The 26,743-nt window shown below is 41.7% G+C and overlaps 1 protein-coding gene across 1 annotated transcript in view; it reads left to right on the top strand.

The window, feature by feature from the left end:
* Window positions 1–26,743, top strand: part of LOC148506147 (uncharacterized) — a 162,808-nt gene that overhangs the window by 102,174 nt on the left and 33,891 nt on the right. The window contains exon 15 of the mRNA XM_088447196.1: window positions 24,561–24,612. Within this exon, the coding sequence (XP_088303322.1) occupies window positions 24,561–24,612 (52 nt within the window). The remainder of the gene's footprint in view (window positions 1–24,560; window positions 24,613–26,743) is intronic.

Here is a 26,743-nt window from a genome sequence, read left to right on the forward strand (position 1 = left end):
CTTATTTGTGCTCCAGCTTCTAATTCACTTCTTATACATTCTCCAGCTTCATGTTCACTTCTTATACGTGCTCCAGCATCTTACTCACTTCTTATATGTGATCCAGCTATTTATTAGGGGTGTGCACCAGCCACTTTTTGTGTTTTGTGTTTTGGATCTGGATCTTTCTTCATGTTTTGGATCTGGATTGTTTTTGCCAAAACCACCCTTCCATGTTTTGGGTTCTGAGTTTTGTGTTTTGGATCTGTATTTTTTTGAAAAAAAAAAGCATAAAAACAGCTAAAATCACAGAATTTGTGGGTTTTTCTGCTCCTATGCTATTATTAACCTCAATAACCTTAATTTCCACTCATTTCCAGTCTATTCTGAACACCTCACACCTCACAATAGTGTTTTTATGTCCAATAGGTTGCACCGAGATAGCTGGTTGACTATGCTAAGCAACACGAGTGGGCAGCACAAACACGTGGCCCATCTAGGAGTGACACTGCAGTGGCAGACAGGATGGCAGTTTGAAAAACTAGGCCCCAAACAGTACATAATGCAAAGAAAAAAAAGAGGTTCAAGATGGAATTGTCCTTGGGCCCTCCCACCCACCATTATGTTGTATAAACAGGACATGCACACTTTAACAACCCAATCATTTCAGCACCAGGTTCTGCCACACGACTGTGGCTGAAATGATTGGTTCGTTTGGGCCCCCACAAAACAAGCTGGTAATTAATCTGTCCCTGCACAAACTGGCTCTATGGAGGCAAGATGTCATCCTCATCCTCCTCATTCACCGATTCCTCACCCTTTTCAGTGTTGTGTACATCCTCATCCTCACAGAGTATTAATTCGTCCCCCGCTGGAATCCACCACCACAGGTCCCCCTGTATGTTATGGAGGCTGATCTCCCTGGAAGAGTTGATACTTCATTTTTATGAACATCATCTTCTCCACATTTTGTGGAAGCAACCTCCTACGCCTTTCGCTGACAAGGTTCCCGGCTGCACTATACACTCTTTCGGAGTACACACTGGAGGGGGGGCAACTCAGGTAAAATAGAGCCAGTTTGTACAGGGGCCTCCAAATTGCCTCTTTTTCCTGCCAGTACATGTACGGACTGTCTGACATACCTACTTGGATGCTGTCACCGATGTAATCCTTTAACAGATAGATGCATACTTGTCACTGCTGCTTTGAGGATGCAGGTGCAGCTACAGCCCACACAATTCACAAAGACAGAAAAAGAAGAAGAATTGTTTTATTGTTTGTGGAGCGCACTTTGAGGGTTACACCACCCTTTAACAGAAAGATGCATGCTTGTCGCTGCTGCTTTGAGGATGCAGGTGCAGCTACAGCCCACACATTTCTCAAAGACAGAAAAAAAAAAGAAGAATTTTTTTATTGTTTGTGGAGCGCACTTTGAGGGTTACACCACCTTTTAACAGACAGACGCATGCTTGTCGCTGCTGCTTTGAAGATGCAGGTGCGGCTACAGCCCACACAATTCACAAAGACAGAAAAAAATATATATTTTTTATTTTTTGTGGAGCGCACTTTGGGGGTTACACCACCCTTTAACAGACAGATGCATGCTTGTTGCTTCTGCTTTGAGGATGCAGGTGCGGCGACAGCCCACATTATTCACAAAGACAGAAAAAAAAAGAAGAATTTTTTTATTGTTTGTGGAGCGCACTTTGAAGGTTACACCACCCTTTAACAGACAGATGCACACTTGTCGCTGCTGCTTTGAGGATGCAGGTGCGGCTACAGCCCACATATTTCACAAAGACAGAAAAAAAAGAAGACATTTTTTAATGTTTGTGGAGCGCACTTTGAGGGTTACACCACCCTTTAACAGACAGACGCACACTTGTCGCTGCTGCTTTGCGGATGCAAGTGCGGCTACAGCCCACACATTTCACAAAGACAGAAAAAAAAAAGAAGAATTTTTTTATTGTTTGTGGAGCGCACTTTGAGGGTTACACCACCCTTTTACAGACAGATGCATGCTTGTCGCTGCTGCTTTGAGGATGCAGGTGTGGCTACAGCCCACACATTTCACAAAGACAGAAAAAAAGAAGAATGATTTTATTGTTTGTGGAGCGCACTTTGAGGGTTACACCACCCTTTAACAGACAGACGCACACTTGTCGCTGCTGCTTTGAGGACAGTATCATATGCAGCGACAGTAGACTTGTCAGAAATTGTTGGCACGTCCTTCAGTCCGGACCAGATGTCCAAACCGGCCCTTGACTTATGACACAGGTGCACGCTTGGCACTGCGACTGTGTTGATGCACGTGTGGCTACATCGCACACAAGTCACAAACACCGAAAAAAATTTGTTTTTTATTTTTTGGAGCACTTTGGGGGTTACACCACCCTTTAAGAGACTTATGGGACACAGGCGCACGCTTGGCACTGCTCCTTTGTTGATGCACGTGCAGCTACAGTGCACACAATTCACAAAGACAGAAAAAAAAAGAAGAATTTTTTTATTGTTTGTGGAGCCAGCTTTGAGGTTTACACCACCCTTTAACAGACAGACGCACGCTTGTCGCTGCTGCTTTGAGGATGCAGGTGCGGCTACAGCCCACACAATTCACAAAGACAGAAAAAAAAGAAGAATTTTTTTATTGTTTGTGAAGCGCACTTTGAGGGTTACACCACCCTTTAACAGACAGACTCATGCTTATCGCTGCTGCTTTGAGGATGCAGGTGGAATCTAGATGGGATTTGGAACCGGGGACACACTACCTCCATCAATTGTCTAAATCCCACTGCACTAATGGCGGATACCGGATGCACGTCTAACACCAACATAGCAGTTAAGGCCTCAGTTATACGTTTTGCTTCAGGATGACTGCTGTCGTACTTCATCCTCCTCGCTAAGGACTGTTGGAGGGTCAATTGTTTAGTAAAAGTAGTGGTGTTCCTACTTCCTCTCTGGGATGATGAACAACTCCCAGCAGCAGCAACAGCACTAGGAGGAAGTGGTTCTTGATCTTTCCCTATTTTATTTTTATCGGAGAAAATTTGGTCCTCCATTTATGTTATATTGATATATACGTGCGGCTAAGGCGCACACAAACACAGAAAATAATTTTTTATATCTGTTGGAGATTAGTGCACGTTGTGGGTTACACCACCCTTTAAGAAATGAGCCAGCCGGCCCTTTACTTATGGGACACAGGCGCACGCTTGGCCTTGCTCATTTGTTGATGCATGTGCAGCCACAGTGCACACAATTCACAAACACAGAAAATATTTTATTATTTTGTTTGGAGTGCCCTTTGGGGGTTATAGCACCCTTTAATGGACAAGCCAGCCGGCCCTTTACTTATGGGACACAGGCGCACGCTTGGCCTTGCTCATTTGTTGATGCATGTGCAGCCACAGTGCACACAATTCACAAACACAGAAAATATTTTATTATTTTGTTTGGAGTGCCCTTTGGGGGTTATAGCACCCTTTAACGGACAAGCCAGCCGGCCCTTTACTTATGGGACACAGGCGCACGCTTGGCGCTGCTCCTTTATTGATGCACGTGCAGCCACAGTGCACACAATTCACAAACACAGAAAATATTTTTTTATTTTGTTTGGAGTGTACTTTGGGGGTTACAGCACCCTTTAATGGACAAGCCAGCCGACCCTTTACTAATGGGACACAGGCGCACGCTTGGCGCTGCTCCTTTGTTGATGCACGTGCAGCCACAGTGCACACAATTCACAAACACAGAAAATAATTTTTTATTTTGTTTGGAGTATACTTTGGGGGTTACAGCACCCTTTAGCGGACAAGCCAGCCGGCCCTTTACTTATGGGACACAGGTGCACGCTTGGCGCTGCTCCTTTGTTGATGCACGTGAAGCCACAGTGCACACAATTCACAAACACAGAAAATATTTTTTATTTTGTTTGGAGTGCACTTTGGGGGTTACAGCACCCTTTAATGGTCAAGCCAGATGGCCCTTTACTTAAGACACAGGCGCATGCTTGGCACTACTTTGTTGATGCACGTGCGGTTACAGTGCACACAATTCACAAACACAGAAAATATATATTTTTTTTGTTTGGAGTGTACTTTGGGGGTTGCAGCACCCTTTAATGGACAAGCCAGCCGGCCCTTTACTAATGGGACACAGGCGCACGCTTGGCGCTACTCCTTTGTTGATGCACGTGCAGCCACAGTGCACACAATTCACAAACACAGAAAAAATATTTTTTTTATTTGCACTTGTGGGGAGCACCCCTGATGGACAGAGCACCCCCTGGACAACACTACAGCTCCCCTTTAGGACTGGGACACTGCACAGGACTTTGGAGTGGACACAGCCCCTATGGACAACTGACTGCACAACACAGTCCAGCCAGCCCCTATGGACTTTGAAGGAGTGGACACAGCCCCTATGGACAACAGCAGCACAGCGCAGCACAGTGCAGCACAACACTACACTGCACTATACTACACTACACAGCCCAGCAAGCCCTAACTCCCTCCCTCCCTCTTCACTGTTCACAGCCAAGTGAGAAAATGGCGCCAACGCGGGTACCTTATATAGGATCCAAAACCCGCGAGACCCAGAAGGCGGGATGATGAAGTTTTGCCTCGATTTCAGATCCGAGTCAGGCGGGAAAAGTCGAGCCTGACTCGGATCGGCCTCGGATCGGGGGGGCTCGGGGGGGTTCGGATTTCAGAAATCCGAACCCACTCACCCCTACTTTATATTCACTTATTATACATGATCCAGCATCTTATTCACTTCTTATACATGCTTCAGCCTCTTATTCACTTCTTATACATGCTCCAGCCTCTTATTCACTTCTTATACATGCTCCAGATTCTTATTCACTTCTTATACTTGCTCCAGGTTCTTATTCACTTCTTTTACATGCTCCAACATCTTATTCACTTCTTATATGTACTCCAGCTACTTATTCACTTCCTATACAAGCTCCAGTTTCTTATTCACTTCTTATAAGTGCTCCAACATCTTATTCACTTCTTATATGTGCTCCAGCTACTTATTCACTTCCTATACAAGCTCCAGTTTCTTATTCACTTCTTATAAGTGCTCCAACATCTTATTCACTTCTTATATGTGCTCCAGCCTCTTATTCACTTCTTATACGTGCTCCAGCCTCTTATTCACTTCTTATTCATGCTCCAGCCTCTTATTCACTTCTTATATGTGCTCCAGCTTCTTATTCACTTGTTATACATGCTCCAGCCTCTTATTCACTTCTTATACATGCTCCAGCTTCTTATTCACTTCTTATATGTGCTCCAGCTTCTTATTCACTTGTTATACATGCTCCAGCCTCTTATTCACTTCTTATACATGCTCCAACTTCTTATACACTTCTTATACATGCTCCAACTTCTTATACACTTCTTATACATGCTCCAGCTTCTTATGCACTTCTTATTCGTGCTCCAGCTTTTTATTCAGAACAATTTATATTAAACAATTAAATCAAGTAGGATCACAATTTTCACACTGTAAAATCAAGAAAGTCACAAATTTCAATTGTATTTTGCCTAGCCCAACAAGGTGTTGGGCATGAAATAGGATGGCAAACTGGGCAATGGCACCATATTTTCTCATTTTGAATAAGTAGCTGTAGTGTTGCAAGGATTAAATAGCCTTGGGCCACAAATTTGACACTAGTAACAAACAGAAAAGGGACACTTACATGTGACCTACTTGTATTTTACCTGGCCCAACAAAGTTTTGGGCATGAAATAGGCTGGCAAAGTGGGCACAGGTACAATTTGTATTGATATAAATAAGTAGCTGTAGTTTCACAAGGGTTAAATAGCCTTGTTCTAAAAATCTGACACTTGCAACCAACAGAAGGGAGTCACTTACATATGACCCAATTTTATTTTGCTTGGCACAACAATGTTTTAGGCATGAAATAGGCTGGAAAGTGGACACAGGTATAAATTGTATTGGATTGCATAAGTAGCTATAGTGTTGCAACCAACAGAGGGGGGTCACTTACATATGACCCACTTCTATCTTGCCTGGCCCAACAGGGATTTGGGCATGAATTTGGCTGGAAAATTGGGCACAAGTACAAAATTTATTAATTTGAATAGCGTTCCTGCTGGGCTGTTTTAACGGGGCACGGTGCCCTGCCCTTTTTAGCGGTGTCCCACTAAAACAGTCTGCCCTGAGCTTACTCCACCCACAGACTGCAGTGTCCTGCAGGTGGGAAAAGTTGCAATGACCAGTCACCGCTGAGTGAATAGATGCCATGCACATGGCATCTATCCACCCATGAGGGGAGAGCTTGGGGGAAGCCCAACACCTCAGTTAGTGCTGGACATGCCCCCAAGTGTGACAAATTAGGTGGAGTGTCACAAGGGCACACCCCTCTCAATCTGCCACGCCCCCTTCCACAGTCAATTCCTTGTGACACAACTCAAATTTGTTACATTTGGGGGCAATCCCAGCACTTACTTAGGTCTATTCTCCTAGCGGTGATCATTCACCTCAACTTTTCCAACCCTTGGGACACTGCGATCCATGGGTAAGGAAGACTCAGGGCAGACTGTTTTAGCGGGGCACCACTAAAAGGGCAGGGTGCATTTTGACCTTTTAAAATTGGGCATGGCGCCGTTCCCAGTGAAAACAGCATAGCGGGAATACTATACTTATTCAAATCAATACAATTTGTACCTGTGCCCACTTTGCCAGCCTATTTCATGCCCAAAACCTTGTTGTACCAGACAAAATACAAGTGTGTCATATGTAAATACCCCCCCTCTGTTGGTTGTAAAGGTCAAAATTGTGGCTCAAGCCTATTCAACCCTTGCAAAATTACAACTACTAATTCAAAAATGTAAAATATGGTGCCTTTGCCCACTTTGCTATCCTATTTCATGCCCAAAACCTTGTGGAGCAAGGAAAAATAGAAGTGGGTTATATGTAAGTGACCCCCCTCTGTTGGTTGCAAGTGTCAAATGTGTGGCCCAATGCTATTTCAACCTTGCAATACTACAGCTACTTATTCATATCAATACAATTTGTACCTGTGCCCGTTTTGCCAGCCTACTGTATTTCATGCCCAAATCCTTGTTGGGACAAGCAAATTACAAGTGGATCATATGTAAGTGCCACCCCTCTGTTGGTTGCAAGTGTCATATTTGTGGCCCAATGCTATTTAACCTCTGCAACACTACATCTACTTATTCAAATCAATACAATTTGTACTTTTGTCCACTTTGCCAGCCTATTTCATACCCAAAACCTTGTTGATCCAGGCAAAATGCAAGTTGGTCATATGTAAGTGACCCCCCTCTGTTGGTTGCAAGTTTCAAATTTGTGGCCGAAGGCTATGTAACTCTTGCAACTCTACAGCTACTTATTCATATCAATACCATTTGTACCTGTGCCCACCTTGCCAGCCTATTTCATGCCCTAAACCTTATTGGGCCAGGCAAAATACATTTGAAATTTGTGTAATGGATACGTTTTCTTATTTTTACAGTGTGAAAATCCTACTTTATTTAAGTGTTTTAATATACCTTAATCTTAGCGTGCGTATGTCTTAATCTGAATAAGCTGGAGAGCAAATAATAAGTGAAAAAGAAGCTGGAACATGAAAAAGAATTGAATATGAGGCTGGAGTATGAATAAGTGAATAAGAAGCTGGTGTACATTGAAGAAGTGAATAAGAAGGTGGAGCACGAATAAGAAGTGAATAAGAAGCTGGAGCATGAATAAGAAGTGAATAAGAAACTGGAGCATGTATAAGAAGTGAATAAGAAGGTGGAGTATGAATAAGAAGTGAATAAGAAGCTGGTGTACGAATAAGAAGTGAATAAGAAGCTAGAGCACGAATAAGAAGTGAATAAGAAGCTGGAGCACGAATAAGAAGTGAATAAGAGGCTGGAGCAGGAATAAGAAGTGAATAAGAAGCTGGAGCACGAATAAGAAGTGAATAAGAAGCTGGAGCACGAATAAGAAGTGAATAAGAAGCTGGAGCACGAATAAGAAGTGAATAAGAAGCTGGAGCATGAATAAGAAATGAATAAGAAGCTGGAACATGTATAAGAAGGGAATAAGAAGCTGGAGCATGAATATGAAGTGAATAAGAACCTGGAGCACGAATAAAAGTGAATAAGAAGCTGGCCGAATAAGTAGCTAACTTCAGCATCGTAAAAGGATTTGACTGTCTCGGTATACAAGTGAAATCTAAATGTGATAATAATGTAATATTTTACAGATAAGGGCACATGATGATACATAGATATTCCATGATAAAAACTGAATAAATATATTAAAAACAATATGTACTCATTAGAACATAATACCAGCTGGCAGATGGTGCATAAAATTGATAGTGTAATGTAGAATCCCAGTATTTATATTGGGCTGGAATGATGGAAAAAATTAAAGAAGAGAACATTAATTGCATCATGAAAGAAACACAGTCCTGGTGCTCCACCTCCTACCTATAGGTGGGTGGGTGTGATGTGTCCTGCTTGTGGGGTGTGGGTTCTGGGTGTATGCACCACCGGTGGTCCAACACCTGGTCTCCAGCTGCCGATAATGTATTTGTCAGTGTGCCTCCATTTACTGGCTCCAGGGCCCCGCTTCCAGGTGATGCTTAGCTGACTGCTACTCACTTTTCTGGGGGAGAGCGTATAGCCAGGTGAAGGTTACAGTGGGAGCGGGCTGTGGTGGACCGGAGGTGAGCGTACATGTCCTTCTCACCACCGGGTGCTTCTTCCAGGTAGTGCTAATCAAAAGGGGACGTGGTCAACACATTTCTCTTGCTTGAGTCTACTGGGCTTTCCTCATCGGCACCACTGAGGGTGCATACACCCAGAACACACACCCCACAAGCAGGACACATCTCACCCACCCACCTAGAGGTAGGAGGTGTGCACACACCAGGACTGTGTTTTTTTCATGCTGCAATTAAAATTCTTTTTTTTTATTTTGTGCCACCATTCTAGCCCAATATAAGTACTGGGCTTCTACATTACGCTATCAATTTTATGCACCGTCCTAATGAGTTCATATTGTTTTTAATGTATTTATTCACCTTTTATCATGGTCTAGCTATGTATTATCATGTGCCTTAATGTGCAAATATTAAATTATTGATGCACTTAGATTTCAATTGTATACAGAGATAGTCAAATCCATTTATCAATTTTATTTGGACTTTACTAATTTGTTTAATACAGGGCCTGATTATAGGGTGGGTGACAATTTGCGGTCATCCCGGGGCCCCCACACCTAGGGGGCCCCCACACACTGAGCGACAGTTCTACCAGCCCATGCCAAATTTCAGCTCCGTAGCTCCAATAGCTTTTAAGGTGTAGCCCTTTAAACACCATGCCCCTTTGGCATTTCTCTGTGGGAAAATTCATTTTTTTCCGAGAGGACCCCTACATCGCTCGTCCCCTGTATTTTGGCAACCAATACTGGGTCTGATTAGCCTGGTGCTGGTTGTGCTTAATACAGGGAACTCCTACATAATTTTTCCCCTGTGTTTAGCACAACCAGTACTGGGGCTCCAAAGCCCGATGTTGGTTGTGCTGTGGAGGCACGTCAATTTTCTTTATATCACACATTTATTTTTTAAAACAATACATGGATGGATCTCACTGATACGTCCAGGCATCTGTGTCCTATTGATTTGACTTTCTCATGTGCATGACCAGCATCAGTGAGTCCCTCTGTCGCCCGCTGATGCTTCCTTGAGCGCCTGTTGCTGTCACTGCTTTGCAACCCCCACTGCTGCCGCTGCCCCACACACCTGCAGCCTGCCCCCACAGCCGTCTCTTCTTCTGCACCCTTAAAACACCTCCTGTGTGCTGTCTGCTCCTCCACACGTTAGTGTACCTATTTGTTGTCCTTCTGCCCTGCAGGTGGCCTGGTTTGCTCGTCAAAACCCTGATGGTTAATAAATTATAAAAAAGCAATTAAATTCTATAGATAAAAAACCTTACGGTTTTACATGTCCCATTAAGGCTTCTTAGACATGATCTGAAATTTAACAAAACCTACTGAATTTGTGCCACTCAAACTAAAAAAATCAATGAAATTATAATCATCAAGACTGACGCCTTATTGTACGTGTTCCTTGCGCAATACAGATATGGTGTGCCATCACACCCTGTGGTTAACTGCAGATTCAGCACTCTCACAGAATGAGATTGCTGTCACTCACAAAATGGTGGAGCTGCTAATTCATAGAATTGTGTGCTCATTGGAATACACACATGCAGTGCTGAATCTGCAGTTAACCACAGGGTGTGATGTATATATATCATGCTGATCAACCCCGGCACTCCAATCACCTGTCACCATCCAATAAGTAACTTGCTCCATTGCCCTTCTCAGGGTGTGTACCCCCAACATAGAATCCCAAATCAGGAGATGGCACTCGGAGACTGAGAAATAGTGAACCCGAATTTGGGTGTTTAATGCATGGTCATCAATGTTTCGGGGATCACGTGCCCTTTTGTCCTAAGGAAGGGGATGTGATCCCCGAAACGTTGACGACCACGCAGTAAATACCCAATTTCAGGTTCACTATTCTCAGTCTCTGAGTGCCGCCTCTTGATTTGGGATTATACAGCAGGTAAAATAAGTATTGAACACATCAACATTTTTCTCAGTAAATATATTTGTAATGGGGCCATTGTAATGAAATTTTCACAAAATGTCAGCAACAACCCATGTAATCCACTCATGTAAATAAATCAAACCAAAGATGTCCATAAATTAAGTTATTTGTTATAATGTGAAATGACACAGGGAAAAAGTATTGAACACATGAAGAAAGGGAGGTGCAAAAAGGCATGGAAAGCCAAGACACCAGCTGAAATCTATCAGTAATTAGAAAGCACTCCTGCCCCTTGTCAGTGCAAATTAATATAAGCTGGTTCAGTCCCAACTAATGGCCTATAAAAAGGTGTCTCATTAACAAGGTGTCACACAAGAAACATCTCATGATGGGTAAAAGCAAAGAGCTCTCTCAAGACCTTCGCAACCTTATTGTTGCAAAACATACTGATGGCATTGGTTACAGAAGGATTTCTAAACTTCTGAATGTTCAGTGAGCAAAGTTTGGGCCATAATCCATTAGTGGAAAGAACATAATTTCACCATAAACCGGCCAAGACCAGGTCCTCCTCTCAAGATTTCTGACAGAGGAGTGCAAAGAATTATCAGAAGAGTTGTCCAAGAGCCAATGACCACTTATGGAGAGCTTCAGAAAGACATGGAATTAGCAGGTACAAAGAAAACAATAAGTAATGCATTCAACTGCCATGACCTGTATGCACGCTCACCATGCGAGACTCCATTGGTGAAGAAAAAGCATATTGAAGTTCGTTTAAAGTTTGCTGCACAACATTTGGACAAGCCTGTGAAATACTGGGAGAATATAGTCTGGTCAAATGAGACCAAAATATAACTCTTTGGATGCCATAATACACAGCATGTTTGAAGGAGAAATGGCACTACACATCACCACAAATACACCATACCAACAGTGAAGTTTGGAGGTGGGAACATCATGGTGTGTGGCTGTTTTTCACTATATGGTACTGGCATACTTCATGGGGTTGAAAGAAGGATGAATAGAAAAATGTACTGAGGCATTCTTGATAAAAATCTGCTGCCATCTACTAGGATCCTGAAGATGAAACAAGGGTGGACATTTCAGCAAGACAGTGATCCCAAACACATAGCCAAGGACACTCTCAATTGGTTTCAGAGAAATAAAATAAAGCTGCTAGAATGGCCCAGCCAATCACCTGACTTGAATCCAATTGAAAATCTATGGAAAGAACTAAAGATCAGAGGAGCTCATTCAGACCCTCTCGCTAGGATGCGATCGCTTGTAGCTGGCCGATTTTCGCTTTTTGCGCATACATACGCATTGCAATGCATGTGCACGAACCATTGCGAGAGATCGGGAAGCGTATGGTCACCCAGCATAGACAGGCCAGCTGAATGAGGGACAGGTCAAGCCGTTTGTGGCTAGAAACAGGAGTGGAGGTGCTAATGCAGGCGTGCCTGAATGTCTCAATGCCGTTACAGAGGCATGCATAATTAACAGGCAGCGTCATTGTACACGTTACCTGGTTGAAATACACACTGAAGTGGTTGCAGTGCTAGCGGCAGGGTATGGCACAACCTTAAGCGCTGCGATAGAATCCGATGGTGCTCGATGTACCAATGGTTTCAGGCACTTCCAGGAGATGACATGCGCAAGTGGGAGTCTTATGAATGGCTGGTGGGAGTCTGCATACACAAAGTGATCACACACCAAGACATAGTGGGCATGCTAATGCCTTGCCATGCGATCGCCTGCCCTGCAGGGCGTGCACTGGATTTGCATATGCATTGAGCAAGCATACGCATTTAGCGAGAGGGTCTGAATGAGCTCCAAAGTTCATAGAATAGGCCCATGGAACCTTCAAGATTTGAAGACTGTTTGTGTGGAAGAATGGGCCAAAATCACACCTGAGCAATGCATGTGACTAGTTTCCCCATACAGGGGGCATCTTGAAGCTGTCATTACCAACAAAGGCTTTTGTACGAAGTATTAAATAAATTACAGTAAGCATGTTCAATACTTTTTCCCTGTGTCATTTCACATTATTACACATAACTTAATTTATGGATATCTTTGGTTTGATTTCTTTGCATGTCTGCCCATACAGCTTTCCATCACAATTATAGTATACAATATATATATTATATATATATTATATATATCAGTAGAAAAAACAGCGCCAAACTTATCCCACTCTGTTTAATGTGAAATATCTTTCACCAGTGTGTATTTAATACTTAATTAAATGTATATATACATATACTATTTGTATATGTAGCACTCCCTTTTTAATTATAAGGTGTCTGCTTGGTCAATAAAATGGTGGCCGTGACTCAGCCACCTTGGTAAAAGAAATGATCAGACAATGTAAATGACCACAAGCGCTTATATAAAGCGAACAAATTAGCTTGTGCAAAATCGTGCAGCTTGTGCAAAATATGCTGGTCCCTAATTGGGACAGTAAATAAAGTGACTATAGTGCAATAAATTTATCTATAAGAACCTGGGTATATAAGTAAATATATATATATATATATATATATATATATAAAAAAAAAACCTATGCAGGTATATTCTAAGATTTCATAAAATACTGAATATTGTGCATAAAAAGAATTATTTAATTAAATAAGACATCTCATAAAACAAATCACAACAATATAAAATACATAGATAATTCACAGGTTAGGTAAAAAGCTGATAAGGGACAATAAATAGCAATTTCTTATTTAAAAAATATAAGAATATATATTTTTTTTTAAATCGCTATTTATTGAGATGTCTTAATTAATTAAATTTGCACAAGCTAATTTGTTCACTTTATATAAGCACTAGTAGGTGCTTGTGGTCAATTACATTGTCTGATCATATATATATATATATTTATATATAAAAAAACACTTAGAGGGTGCAAGAATTCACATAAAGTCCTCAACTGAAGAACTTGAGCTTTCAATTCAATTGTGGAACTATTTAAGAAAAGTCCAAACAAAAAAGTCAATGCTGGATAATGGTATATCAGTATTTTTCTTTTCAGCAATCTTTTTATAGATAATCCAGACAATTCTAAAAAAGTCCTTCTCACCAAAAAACACCCAGAGAGATGGTCAATAGGCCTAACATTAGATATCTAATAGGTAAGTTATTCTAAAGATGTAATTTATCATTAGACATAATCTTTTTAAAATGCGTAAATGAAGCTTCAATTGCTTACATCAACAATGATCCATTTGCCATAGTATGGAAGATAAACATATTTTCGACAACTCCTGCTGCTACCCACATCTGGTAAAATCTTATTGCAGCAGGTTTCTCCTTTCTCTTTTATGGCAATAAATTACAAAGATAAAACCCTATGCGTTTCGTCCGTTAGGACTTCATCTGGGGTAAATGATTATGGCCGATCCTGGTAACAAGTGGACAGGAAAAAATCCTTATACCAATTTGCACTTCAAAAGAATTAAAATCCCTCCTGTGATGAGCTCTGACCTGATCCTAGGATAAGCCTTATCCTAGAATCATAATTATCATAATTATTGGACCGAATCATTTACCCTTGATGAAGTCCTAATGGACAAAACGCGTAGGGTTTTATCTTTGGAATTTATTGCCGTAAAAGAGAAAGGAGAAACCTGCTGCAATAAGATTTTACCAGATGTGGGTAGCAGCAGGATTTATATAAAATATGTTTATCTTCTATACTATGGCAAATGGATCATTGTTGATGTAAGCAATTGAAGCTTCATTTACACATTTTAAAAAGATTGTGTCTAATGATAAATGAAATTTTTATAATAAATTACCTATTGGATTTCTAATGTTAGGCCTATTGGCCATCTCTCTGGGTGTTAATAAATAATTGTATTCGATAAAATAACATCAGACTCTAGTTTGCACCATTCAGACACATCCCCTCTATATTCTACTCTATTTTATTAGTTGGTAAAGGAGAGACAGTATCCGGACTATAGATAGACAGTTAAAAGGTCGACAATGTCTAGATAGACACTAGGTGCCAAATGTAATAGGGTGAGAATTTAAAAAATTTGAGAATTTAGCAGTAAAAACTCTCACACTAACACATTGATCGAGTTGTATTTTCAAAACAGGAAACACCCCAATGAGAGTTTAAATCTTGAGAGTTTTTTGAGTCTGAAAAACATCCAAGTTTGCATGTTCTATGACTAATACATTGGCTGAGTTAAAATGTTAGAGTTTTATCTCACATTTTCTAAACTCTAACCTTATTACATTTGGCCCCAGATGTTACACAGACAATAGGTCGACAGGGACAAATAGTCAACGGGGATAAAAGGCCGACACACTAGAGGTCGACATGAAAAAGGTCAACGGGCATACATGGTCATATAAACTAAAAAGTGGAGTATTGCGCTGGAAAGGAGCAGCTCAGGATTCTGTCCAGTGTTATCAAGACTGACAAATAAACATATACACAAAAAGGGGAGACTGAAACCTTGCGCTCCACTATAGGGTTACAATATATAATTTCAGAAAATTATGAACATAGGATACTTATATCTTTTAGGTTCTTTAGATCTTCCTGTGATTCAGCTTTCTTACACCAAGGGTCCGTACATGAAAAAATAAATATGCAACAATAGTGCACTTTGGCCCTCATTCAGAGCCACTCGCAAGCGGGCGCACGTACGTTAGGCGTACGTACAAAAATATTTAAATTCAAGGGCTCGCTCGTATTTTCGATTGCATCTAAAAATCCTCCCCAAACTCAGACGACCCCTCCTCTAACTAACGAGCGTGCGAAATAGCGAGCGTACATCCCCGAAATGGCTTGAAGGGAACGCACGCACAAGTATAAACCGGAAGAGGCCATGTCAGATGTCGATTACCTGCTCCTTTATTCTGCCTACCTCCATCAATCGTATCATGCCAATCAATGTATCAATTAGCTTAATGTTTTTTTTTTTTCAACACAATGCAAGAAACTTTACTCTTGTCCGTGTTTGTGTTTACCCGCAGAATACGTACGGCTTAAACATTCGCTTTTATTGCTCAAAAAACATGTTAGCCACAATGAGACAATTGTTCTATTGCTGTGGATCCCCGCATATTTTCCGGGGTTCAATTCTTTATTTAAATTTGCTTACGCATGTCACTGCATCAAGCCTATCATAACTCTCCAGAGATTTCTGGCCCTGTCGAACACATGACTCATACACTAACCAATCAAATTGCTCCTGTTAATTTCCAAGCTACATTAGCCAATCAGAAATTTTTGCCACACTTTATCAAAAATGAATTTTAAGAAAAACACCATTGCCATCATGAGAGCCTCCGCATTCACCAGGCGCGAGCTGCTGGTGCTAACGGAGGTGCTGGATCGGCGTATCACCAGCCAGCCTCCACCCATCACCAACCGGCAGAAGCGTTCCGCGTATGCGGAGGCACGGGCCCGCCTGCGCTCCTTCGGCTCACGCCGCAACATCGGCCAGCTGGAGCGCAGGTGGTCTGACCTGCAACGGCGAACGCCCCGCTTGCTGGCATGCTTTCGCATGCAGATATTGGAAAGTAAGTGTTATGTATTGTGGTTTTCATGTTTGTCTTTGTGGGGCAAACTGCGTGTGCATGTTTTCATGTCTTTCCTATTTTTTCATTCTCATCATATCTGCGTGTGCATGTTTTTATGTCTGTCCTATTTATTCATTCTCCTCATATCTGCATGACCATGTTTTCCCTCTATTTCTGATATATTCATTCTACTCATATTTGCATGTTTTTTGTTGGTGGTGGGTGATTTTAAAATGTTATTTGGGCAGGATTTGGCCAGAAACTAACCACAATTTGTTTGACATCTTTTAGGGGGACAGGCAAGACTACGCCGTCACCGTCCGGCCAGGCGGCGGTCCCGCCCACTCTCACCCACCCCCAGCCAACACTCCACCCCAAATAATTCCCCTATTCCCCCCTCCTCCCAAGCCTTCCAAGAGCCTCTCCCAGAACTGTCGGGCCTCCTTCCCCTCCGTCCCCCTTCCCCCTCTCCTCCAACCACCCCTCTTCCAATTACCCCCTCCCCGGAGTCCGTGATAACCCCGCCCCGTTCTTTGGGGAATGAAGGCTCCTCCGAGGATGAAGATGGAGGGACTTCGGGATCTGCCGTTTTGGCTACCGGTATGTTTTTATTTTGCGTATTTTTTAACCACAAACTGTTTGTATGTAATCATGTGTCGTTCCTTTATTCGTGATTTTTGGGTTCTTTTTTGGTGATTTAGCAGTTTGCCTTTACCTCTTCCTGCTGATTTCAAGATACACATATCACACCTGTGGGTATTTCTACATAGGCCTTGTAATTTTTGCAGCACCCCTTTTTTTTTACATTTTGGTTTTGGAGTGATTTCGTTTTTTTAATGTGGATTCCCTATTGTTTGATTAATCCACACACTTTTCTCACCCACAGAGGAACAGAGGCGTCGGCAAGAGGTCGAACATTGTGTGGCACACATGCGCCAAAATGTAATTGGGGTGCTTGTGGCCCTTGACCGGCTGTCTGGCATCCTTCGGCAGTAGTTTTTTTTTGTTTTTATATTTTTCAAAATAAATTGTTTATTTCTAATATACGTTCTGCCTCATTCGTTTTTTCAAAACCAAACATAGTTAACCCTGACATAAGTAGACTGTTCCTGTAAGGTTTTGCATTTTTTAAAAATTAGAGTGGGTTTTGTATTTGTATGTAAAACACCCTCAAGAAACACATAACAGTAACAATGTCATTTCCCTTTTTGTGTGTAGTGGCAATTAGATATTTCTGCATTTTACAGGTTCCTAGTTGGTGGGCAAGCTGCTTAGGCGAATCTTACAAAGCCAAATGATTGGACAGGCTTCCTTTTGGTGTGGGTTGGGAACCTCAAAACATATTTCATTTTTGCTCAACTGGCGTCAGTACTGGATTACCCCTTAGTCAAATGTAAGGTGTGTTAACCTGGTTAAACTTGCTGGTAACGTCCAAAAAAAGGAAGAACATTTAACTCTCCAAACATTTATTCACAACATAACTGAGAAATCAAAGTGGTCACTCACAAAAAAAACACACAGTGAGAATCTCAAATACAACACATACCCAATAAAAAAAAAACAAAAAAAAAAAAAATCAAGAACTGGTTGAGGAAGGACCATGCCAAAATGATTCCACAAACATGGCGTTGCGATATGGGTTCCAGAATATATTCCCAAAATGAGCAGATCCAGGTTTGGTAAGGGTAGCATGAAGTAGTGAGCGTTGTAGGGCCAAAGATTATGTGAACAAACCGAAGATGTTGAAAAAAAGAAAACAAAATTAGATGTTCGCAAACAAACACAAACACATTAGGTTAAAACACTGTTTTGTTCAAACTTACCTAAAAAATCTGGCCACCACATCATCGCGTATGGCCCCCCCCACATACTGACCTCCGACCAACCTCGGGGGGGCCATCCTCAGGTAAGGCATCCTTTGGCTGCATTGGGACACCACTCCTTATGGCGATGTTGTGAAATATCCCACACAGGACCACAATTTTCAACACCATATCCGGCAAATACATGAGCTCGCCACCAGAGCGGTGGAGGCATCTGAATCGGCCTTTTAAAAGGCCGATACAGCGCTCCACCACTTGCCTGGTGGCTGTGTGCGGAATTATACTCACTTTGTGGCCCTGGTGTGGGAGCCAAATAAGGAGTGAGCAGCCAGGACATGCAAGGATATCCACTGTCTCCTATGGAAAAGAATTGACAACATCAGGAACACTGTGTATCAAGCTTAACATTGTTATGTACTAAAGGTCTCCACTTACCCAGAAGCCACGCATCACCAGCTTGTAGGTTGGTTAATTTGTGCCATATCCCTGATTGCCGGATGACGAAGGAGTCATGTGCACTTCCGGGTAATTTAGCATTCAGGGACAGGATCTGGAGGGAGGCATCACATACCACCATTACATTCAGGGAGTGATAGTGTTTCCTGTTTCTAAATATGGCCTCCAGCCGGGCTGGCGGCTGAAGTGGTATGTGAGTACCATCCACAACCCCTATGATGTGTGGGAAGGCAGCTATTTGGTAAAAATTGGCCTTGGCCACACTAAGGGCACCCATATCCAAAGGCATTTGAATAAAATGATGGAGGTGCTTGAAAAGTGCCTCCATCACTGCCCTCAGGTCCGGGAAAAGGAGGATTGGGAGATGCCCGCCACTATTCCCACCGTTGTTTGAAACGATCCTGAGGCACAGAAATGTAACACCGCCATAAATTGCGTAAGTGGTGGTATTGCTGTTGGACTGTCAATTTGCCGCTCAAGATCACTTTCTATTAATGAGAGAGTGTCTATGATGATTTTGGTAGGTAGACGGTAGCGTCTTAAAACCTCATCATCGGGCATTCCAAAAAGGGTGACACGTGTTCGAAATATCTGGGGCCTTGCATGCCTACGATGCCTACGCCTGGGACGAGATTGAGGTTGGTCGGCTTCCGGGAGCATGGCCAGAACAATCCGCCCCAGATCAACCTGAAATTCAAAGATTTTAAAGTAAGGCTTTTGACCCACCCCAAAACTATATTAAAACAACTTAGCTTGATGATACCATCCATTGCTGCTTACATGCCGGGGTATTGTCATGATACGTCTAAACTGAAAATAAACACCAAAATTACTTGACACATTTCACTCTGTGCATTTTTGTTTACAAATTTTGTGCTAGACCAAAGTTAAAATATGCCAAACACCCATTTAGCAAAACAGCAAAGCGACATTTAACACAGTACATCAAAATGGGTCGAAATGTTGGCACAAAAAGCGAAAGAGAAAGCACCAAAAAGTTAGAATGATTATTAAGCTGTTAAAAATGCGCTAATTAGTTCGCTAATACAAGTCACAAGAGTAACTACTAAAAATGTGCGAATTAGTTCGCTAATACAAGTCACAAGAGTAACTACTAAAAATGCGCTAATTAGTTCGCTAATACAAGTCACAAGAGTAACTACTAAAAATGCGCTAATTAGTTTGCTAATACAAGTCACAAGAGTAACTACTAAAAATGCGCTAATTAGTTCGCTAATACAAGTCACAAGAGTAACTACTAAAAATGCGCTAATTAGTTTGCTAATACAAGTCACAAGAGTAACTACTAAAAATGCGCTAATTAGTTCGCTAATACAAGTCACAAGAGTAACTACTAAAAATGCGCTAATTAGTTCGCTAATACAAGTCACAAGAGTAACTACTAAAAATGCGCTAATTAGTTCGCTAATACAAGTCACAAGAGTAACTACTAAAAATGCGCTAATTAGTTCGCTAATACAAGTCACAAGAGTAACTACTAAAAATGCGCTAATTAGTTCGCAAATACAAGATAAAAAATGGACTTACCAAGAGCAAATATATAAGAGTCAAAAACAAAAGGTCTTTTGGGTCGAAAATAAACAAAATCTACAATAGAAGAAATTATGGATCCAAAATTTAAAAAAAATAAGAAACACAATGAAACAACAATTGAACAAAAGTTAGACTTCACAAAACTTACCAAATCAAGAAACGAGGTCCCAAAAATATAAACCAACAAAGATAACGGAAAAAAAAACGCAAATCAAACCAACAAACGAATCTACAACCGCCAACTCATTTCTACGCAATCAATAAACTCCAGCCAAGATAACCTCCAACAATCCAAAAACGCCACCTCGACTTGAGATACACCAAGCCATAAATAGTGTTTAGTTTCCCGCACAAATTAAGGAGGGATCATAGGGCCGCACAATCAATGATGCGGCCGCAAAATAAGGACGCATGTATAAATACGTCACGAAAACACATTCAAATTCTGTTGTATTTCTTGTTTGGACCTCAGACATGGCGACAGACCAGGGAAAAAATGCCCAAGAGTCAGGCGGTAAGTCTTTCATGCATTTTCTATCAACGATTAATTTGAAACATAAGATTAGGCAAGTTGTGATTTTGTGAATTCTGTAAATTTACACAAATAGGTGAGGAGGATGACATGGAAGAGGCTGCTGGGCCCAGTATTCCGGCCAAAGCGGCCAAAAAAAAAAGGCAGCCACATTTCACAAGAAAGGAGATGGAGGTTTTGATCCAGAAGTGTGTGGACATCCTGCCACAGGCAGACAGGAATATGAGTGTAAGCCAGAAGTGGAGAATGTGGGAAGAGGTAGCCGTTGCTGTCAATAGGGTGGGTGATTATGTCCGTCTAGCCCGGGATGTCAAACTGCGGTAAGTAAACCCTTGCCCCCCCTAAAAACAAACCCCATTTTAAACCAAAGGATAATGGCTTCCATTTTTTCCCACAGATGGGGCGACTTCAAATATCGCTTAAAACAAAAACTCGCGGACAGGGCTAGGCATGCAAGGGGGACAGGTGGGGGTCCCACCCCTGTGTCATTGGAGTTGATGGATTTAGAAGAGCTGGCACAGGGGTGTGTGCAGCCTGTGGAGGTGTTTGGCGTGTCCAACATGGATACGGACATGCCAGACTTTGCGGCTCCTCATGTTGTCCCAGGTAAATCTTTGGATGTCATCAACTCTGAAATGTTATTGTGCCAATATGTAGATTGTAATGTGAGGCTTTTCTCTTTTTTCCTAACAGAGACACAGGCGGATGAGTCTGCTCCAGAGGGGAGCCTTGGCCGCCGAATTTCTGCTGGCTCTGCAGGGGAGGAACCAGTACATCCGGCTGAGGACCCTGCAGAAGCCAGTCCAGGACAATCCCCCTCACAGGCAGTGGCCCTCCTCACAGAACTCAATTTCAAATCGGATTCCCATACGGAGATTCTGCAGAGGATGGACGCCAGTCTGCTACGGGTGGCTGAGGCCCTGGAGCAAAATGCTGCGGCCAACGAGACCATTGGTCAGGCCCTGGTGGAAAATACCAGGGCCAACATCCGCATCGCCAATGCCCTGGAGCAGCTCGTTCGCCAGCACATGGTGGAGCCGACCTCCCTTCCTGCCGGAACATCAGGATCCTCCACCTCTGGCACAACATCAGCCAATCCTCCAAATGTGCCTAGCCCTGTGCCTAGTCCAGAGGCCACAACATCTGCCTCTGGACAGGCCAGCCCGATGACATCCCGGACCCGGTCTGGCGCCCTCCCTCCCCCATCCAAACGGGTGAAAAAACGGTGACAGCAATGGTGACTTTTCCCACAATCCTTCTGTGCTTGGCTCATATTCCTTTCGGTCAAAACTTCCCTCTCCTTTCTTGTGAAATGTTTTTATTTTTTTGATGTATGTTTATGTCAACAGTTATGTTGGGCCAATTTGTTTGATTTGGGAACATATCTTTGGGCAAAAAAGATGTCCCCAAAATTTTTAAAATAAGTTTTTTTGTTTGAGCAATAAATTGGAAATTAAACAATGACATTGGATTGTGAAATTATTGTGCAAATGGGTTACATTTAATCCTGGGCCAAAAGGCAAAAACTCGGCCAAAAAAAAAAAAAATGGCTCTTTAAGGAACATTTAAAAATTCATATAATTCGGCAAATTCAAGAGGCACAAATAAAATGGTGCGAAACTGAAAACATGATGAAATTATTGTTACAATAGGCCCTAACCACCAAATTGCTGCCCAAATAAACCCCCCCAAATGTACGCAAATTGACTGTGTCATCCTGACATTAGCAGCTCTGAGTTCCACCTGCGTACGTTTTGTGCTATCCCAAAAAACTGATTTCAAAACACATACCAAGCCGGTTCTCAATCCAACACTAATTGCTTTTCTGCCCGCCCGCGATTAATCGCAACAACATCGTGGAGTCCAGGGACGGAGGAGAAGGCCATCGCCAATGTGGTCGAGTAATCCAGACCCTAAGCTGTGCGAGCATTTGGAAGGGAAAGAGGATCATCCAGTGACGTAGGAGTCGGTCCGTACACATTTTACGCTCGCATCTGCTAATGTATGTACGCCCCAAAAACGCCTCGCCACGCCTGCGTTTTTCCATCTCCACCCTCGTCAACACCCTAAAACGCCCTGTTCTGTCAATCACATTTGACATGTCACTTCCTGTACGCTATTTTAGGAACGAGTCCCAAAAAACTCGCAATCTGCAGTACGTACATGCGCAGTGTTACTCCGACGCATGCGCGGTTATTCAACATCGGAACGCAACGAGCGTACTGCTGTTAACGAGTGGCTCTGAATGAGGGCCTTTGTTTTTTAAAACACAATTTTCTTAAAAAAAGGGAAAAATAGGGCAAAGTCCCAAAACGCCACTTTTTTAATAGATTTCACAACCACGTGTCGGAATTCGAAGATGGGACACCCAGTGGAAAAAATAGGAGTAGACAATGCTCACATCCAAAGCTTACATCAACAAGTACGTTGAAATCATATAAAGGTATCTTTTTATCCTTCATGATTATTCATCATTTCCTTTTACCACCCACATGTCCGTATTCATAGGAGAAAGAAAGCTTACATGTATGCTTACATATAACTGGCGCTTTATATTCATATAGCGGTTTCTTTCAATCCCACCAGATCCAAAATATCACTCAAACCCGTCTTTGGAGTGAGAGTGATATTTCGGGATCTGGAGGGATTGAAAGAAACCGCTATATGAATATATAAGATTGGAAATGTTGATGAATAATCGTGAAGGATAAAAAGATACCTTTATATGATTTCAACATACTTGTTGATGTAAGCTTTGAATGTGAGCATTGTCTACTCCTATTTTTTCCGCTGGGTGTCCCATCTTCGAATTCTGACACGTGGTTGTGAAATCTATTAAAAAAGTGGCGTTTTGGGACTTTGCCCCATTTTTCCCTTTTTTTAAGGAAATTGTGTTTTAAAAAACAAAGTACACTATTGTTGCATATTTCTTTCTTTTATGTACGGACCCTTGGTGTAAGAAAACTGAATCACAGGAAGATCTAAAGAACCTGAAAGATATAAGTATCCTATGTTCATAATTTTCTGAAATTATTTATTGTAACCCTATAGTGGAGCGCAAGGTTTCAATTTCCCCTTTTTAGGTATACATGGTCGACAGGGTCAAAAGGTTGGCGTGAAATAGGTCAGCACATAAATGGTCGACACATTGTTTCTTCATTTTTAGGGTTAGGCACTTACCAGAGGGTTAGGGTTAGGCACTTACCCCCAATGTTTAGGGTTAGGCACTTACCCCAATGGTTAGGGTTAGGCACCAGGTGGGAGAGTTAGTGTTAGGCACTTACTGGAAAGATAAGTTTAGGCACTAGAAGGGACGGTTAGGTTCAGGCACTACCCTGACGGTTAGGGTTAGGCACCAGGAGGGAAGGTTAGGGTTAGGCACCAAGGGGCGGGTTAGGATTAGGGTTAAGATTGGGGTTAGAAAACATGTGTCGACCATTTGTATGTCAACCATTTTCACATTGACCTTTTCACCCTATCGACCTTCTTTTTACCTGTCAACCTTTTATCCCTGTCAACCTATTGCCTGTCTAACATCTGGTGTCTAACTAGACATTGTCAACCTTTTAACTGTCTATCTTTTATACTGCACCCAGGAGAAACCACCAGTGTCTGTGGCTGCATCTAATTTCTTATCCATACCCACCTAGAAATATGATACATATCCATTAAAGTATATAGTGCATCGTGCTACATAAGAGCGCACTACACCACCTATATACTGTACATATAAAATGTCATGTAGCACAAACATGTTATACATACACAGTAATCTACAATATGGATTTATTTTATGAATGATTTTGTAATATTATAGGCCAGTTCAGCCACTTTTACTATAGGTTCATCACCTCCCTCTCCTTTAATAGCATTTGTGACCTGAACCAGGTATAACATATAGTTTGTCAGAATTAATCATTTACATTTATTTGCATCTGGAACTGACACATGATATAAAATGACATCAATATATTATGGTACAGTATATAATGTATAACAAAATAAATGTATGAGTGTTAACATGAAATATATTCATGTGGTCTTATTTGTTCCCTTACAGGACTTATTACCTGTTATGTAATTTTAGATTCGGTGCAAGGGAGCCTCCTACGGTAAGTAAATCTGATTATTTAACCATTAAAAAATTTACTTAATGGCTTGCCTAAATCTGCTTAGTTTAGTGTGAAATTATTAGTGATCTGAGGCTAATCCTCTCAGAATACTGGTCTAAATCTGGATTGTTTGCCACATGCTTAACCGGAATTTAAAAAAAACAGTTGCATCATAATTATTCACCAGCGTACTAAGTAGCAATGGAGTGTGCATGGCCAAAAGGGGAGTCCAAGAGTATAATGAGTGTATTGAGAAAACTGTTGGTTCTTTAGTGCTACACTTGCAGTGTATACTATAGTCCACGGCCTCCTGGCTGCTGTGGAACTACACATGCCAGCATGCCCTGCTACAGTTTTAGCATGCCCTAATAGCAAAAATGTGTCAGGGCATGCTGGGATGTGTAGTTCCACAGCAGATTAAGGGCTGCATATCGTAAAGTCTCTGTATATAGGGAAACATGTCCATTAATGGTGATCATGCAGGAGGACACAGCTGCTGGCTCATTATGGATAGCTATTATTTAATTCCTTCATCATAGCTTCTTAGATTTTTATTGCAAACAAGTGGGATGGTGTTGCTGCTCAGCCATTCACCCATGCTTGCCTATTCTTGAAAAAGCATTTCAGGGAGATTGTGAAAGCACCATCTATGAGCGTGGCAGTAAAGTTGGCGCTTACTCCTACATCTGAGAGGCGTGTCATAACACTGACTTACATTACATCCAAATGTAATTAGCCCCAAAGCTGTTAGTAAGAATTACTTGTTGATGAAAACACACTGATACATTTCAGGAAATGCATGTAGCCATAGGGATCATTGTGCCTTATAACCAATGCAGGGATATGATACTAATGATACAATTTGAATGTATATATCTCTGTTTTTTATTAATATAACAGCTTCATAATGGGGGTAAGGTACAATCAGGGAGATTACTAGACTCGGGGAGACAGGGAGTTTGCTACTATTTTAGGTAGTCTCCCTGACAATGAGGGAGAGTAGGCAAGTATGCATTTACTGCAATTGGACTTACCAACTTTCCCTTGCTTTATTTATTTTATTATATTATTAATTCTATATCCTATACATCTATCTTTATATTTCATAAAATATTTCCTACAGTATATTGGCACTAAATATACAATTTCCAACCACTGGAACATAAAGTAGGACACTGTTAACCCTGTATAAATAATAAAAATACTGATCCGTGCTTTTGGTCATAAATCAGCATAAGAGCATAAATTAAAAGACTAAAATAAAAAAATGTGAACTCTCTAATAGTGATAATATTTCACATACAACATCATACAAAGGTGGCTTATAAAAATTAATGCCTACAAAAACCTAATACCTAAATATATAAATATGTTAAACCAGTGGTTCCCAAACTTTTTTCACTCGTGGTGCCCTAGTGCATCAGAATTGTTTTCACTGCACCCCTAAACCAAACGTTAGTTATTCAGAAATTCTGAAAAAAATGTAGTGAAGTAGTAAAGTGAAGTCAATTGTACTTAGCTGTTATCCTTAGGTTTGGTTATGTGGTGGTGGACAGGTTTGCACTTCTGTTTGTCCACATAACTATACTACATTGGCCATAAATAATTTGATTTGGTGCTGGACCACCAACCTGAGGCACCCCTGCAAGTGTCCCGAGGCACCCCAGGGTGCAGCAGCGCACAGTTTGGGCACCACAGTGTTAAACATTAATTAATCAATTACGTCTATTAAGCAGAGTTCCCGATAAGGAGGGGTTCCTACTTACTCGTGCCCATTGAACACCCCCTTCCCCCTGTACCCGGGCCCATTAGAGCTCTTTACGGCCCTGCTATTAATGGCTGTTATATTCAGCCTCATTAGTTGAATTCATAATTATATATCTTTACATTATTTTACATGATTTTTCTCCCTATAATAAATTAGCGTTTAAGTTTTTTACTAGAAGCATAGAAACATTGGACCTGATTCAGACACTCTCGCTAAGGCGCGATCGCTCGCTGTGAGTGATTTTCGCCCATCTGTGCATGCATATAATTCGCAGTGCGAGTGCACAAGCCATTCGTTGCGATCTGATTTTGGTAGCTCGTAAGCCACTATCAGGTCGCTGCTTTGACTGACAGAAGTGCCGTT

Source organism: Taudactylus pleione, unplaced genomic scaffold (genome assembly GCF_031769625.1).
Source record: "Taudactylus pleione unplaced genomic scaffold, aTauple2 ptg000423l, whole genome shotgun sequence".
In the NCBI taxonomy this organism is placed as follows: domain Eukaryota; kingdom Metazoa; phylum Chordata; class Amphibia; order Anura; family Myobatrachidae; genus Taudactylus; species Taudactylus pleione.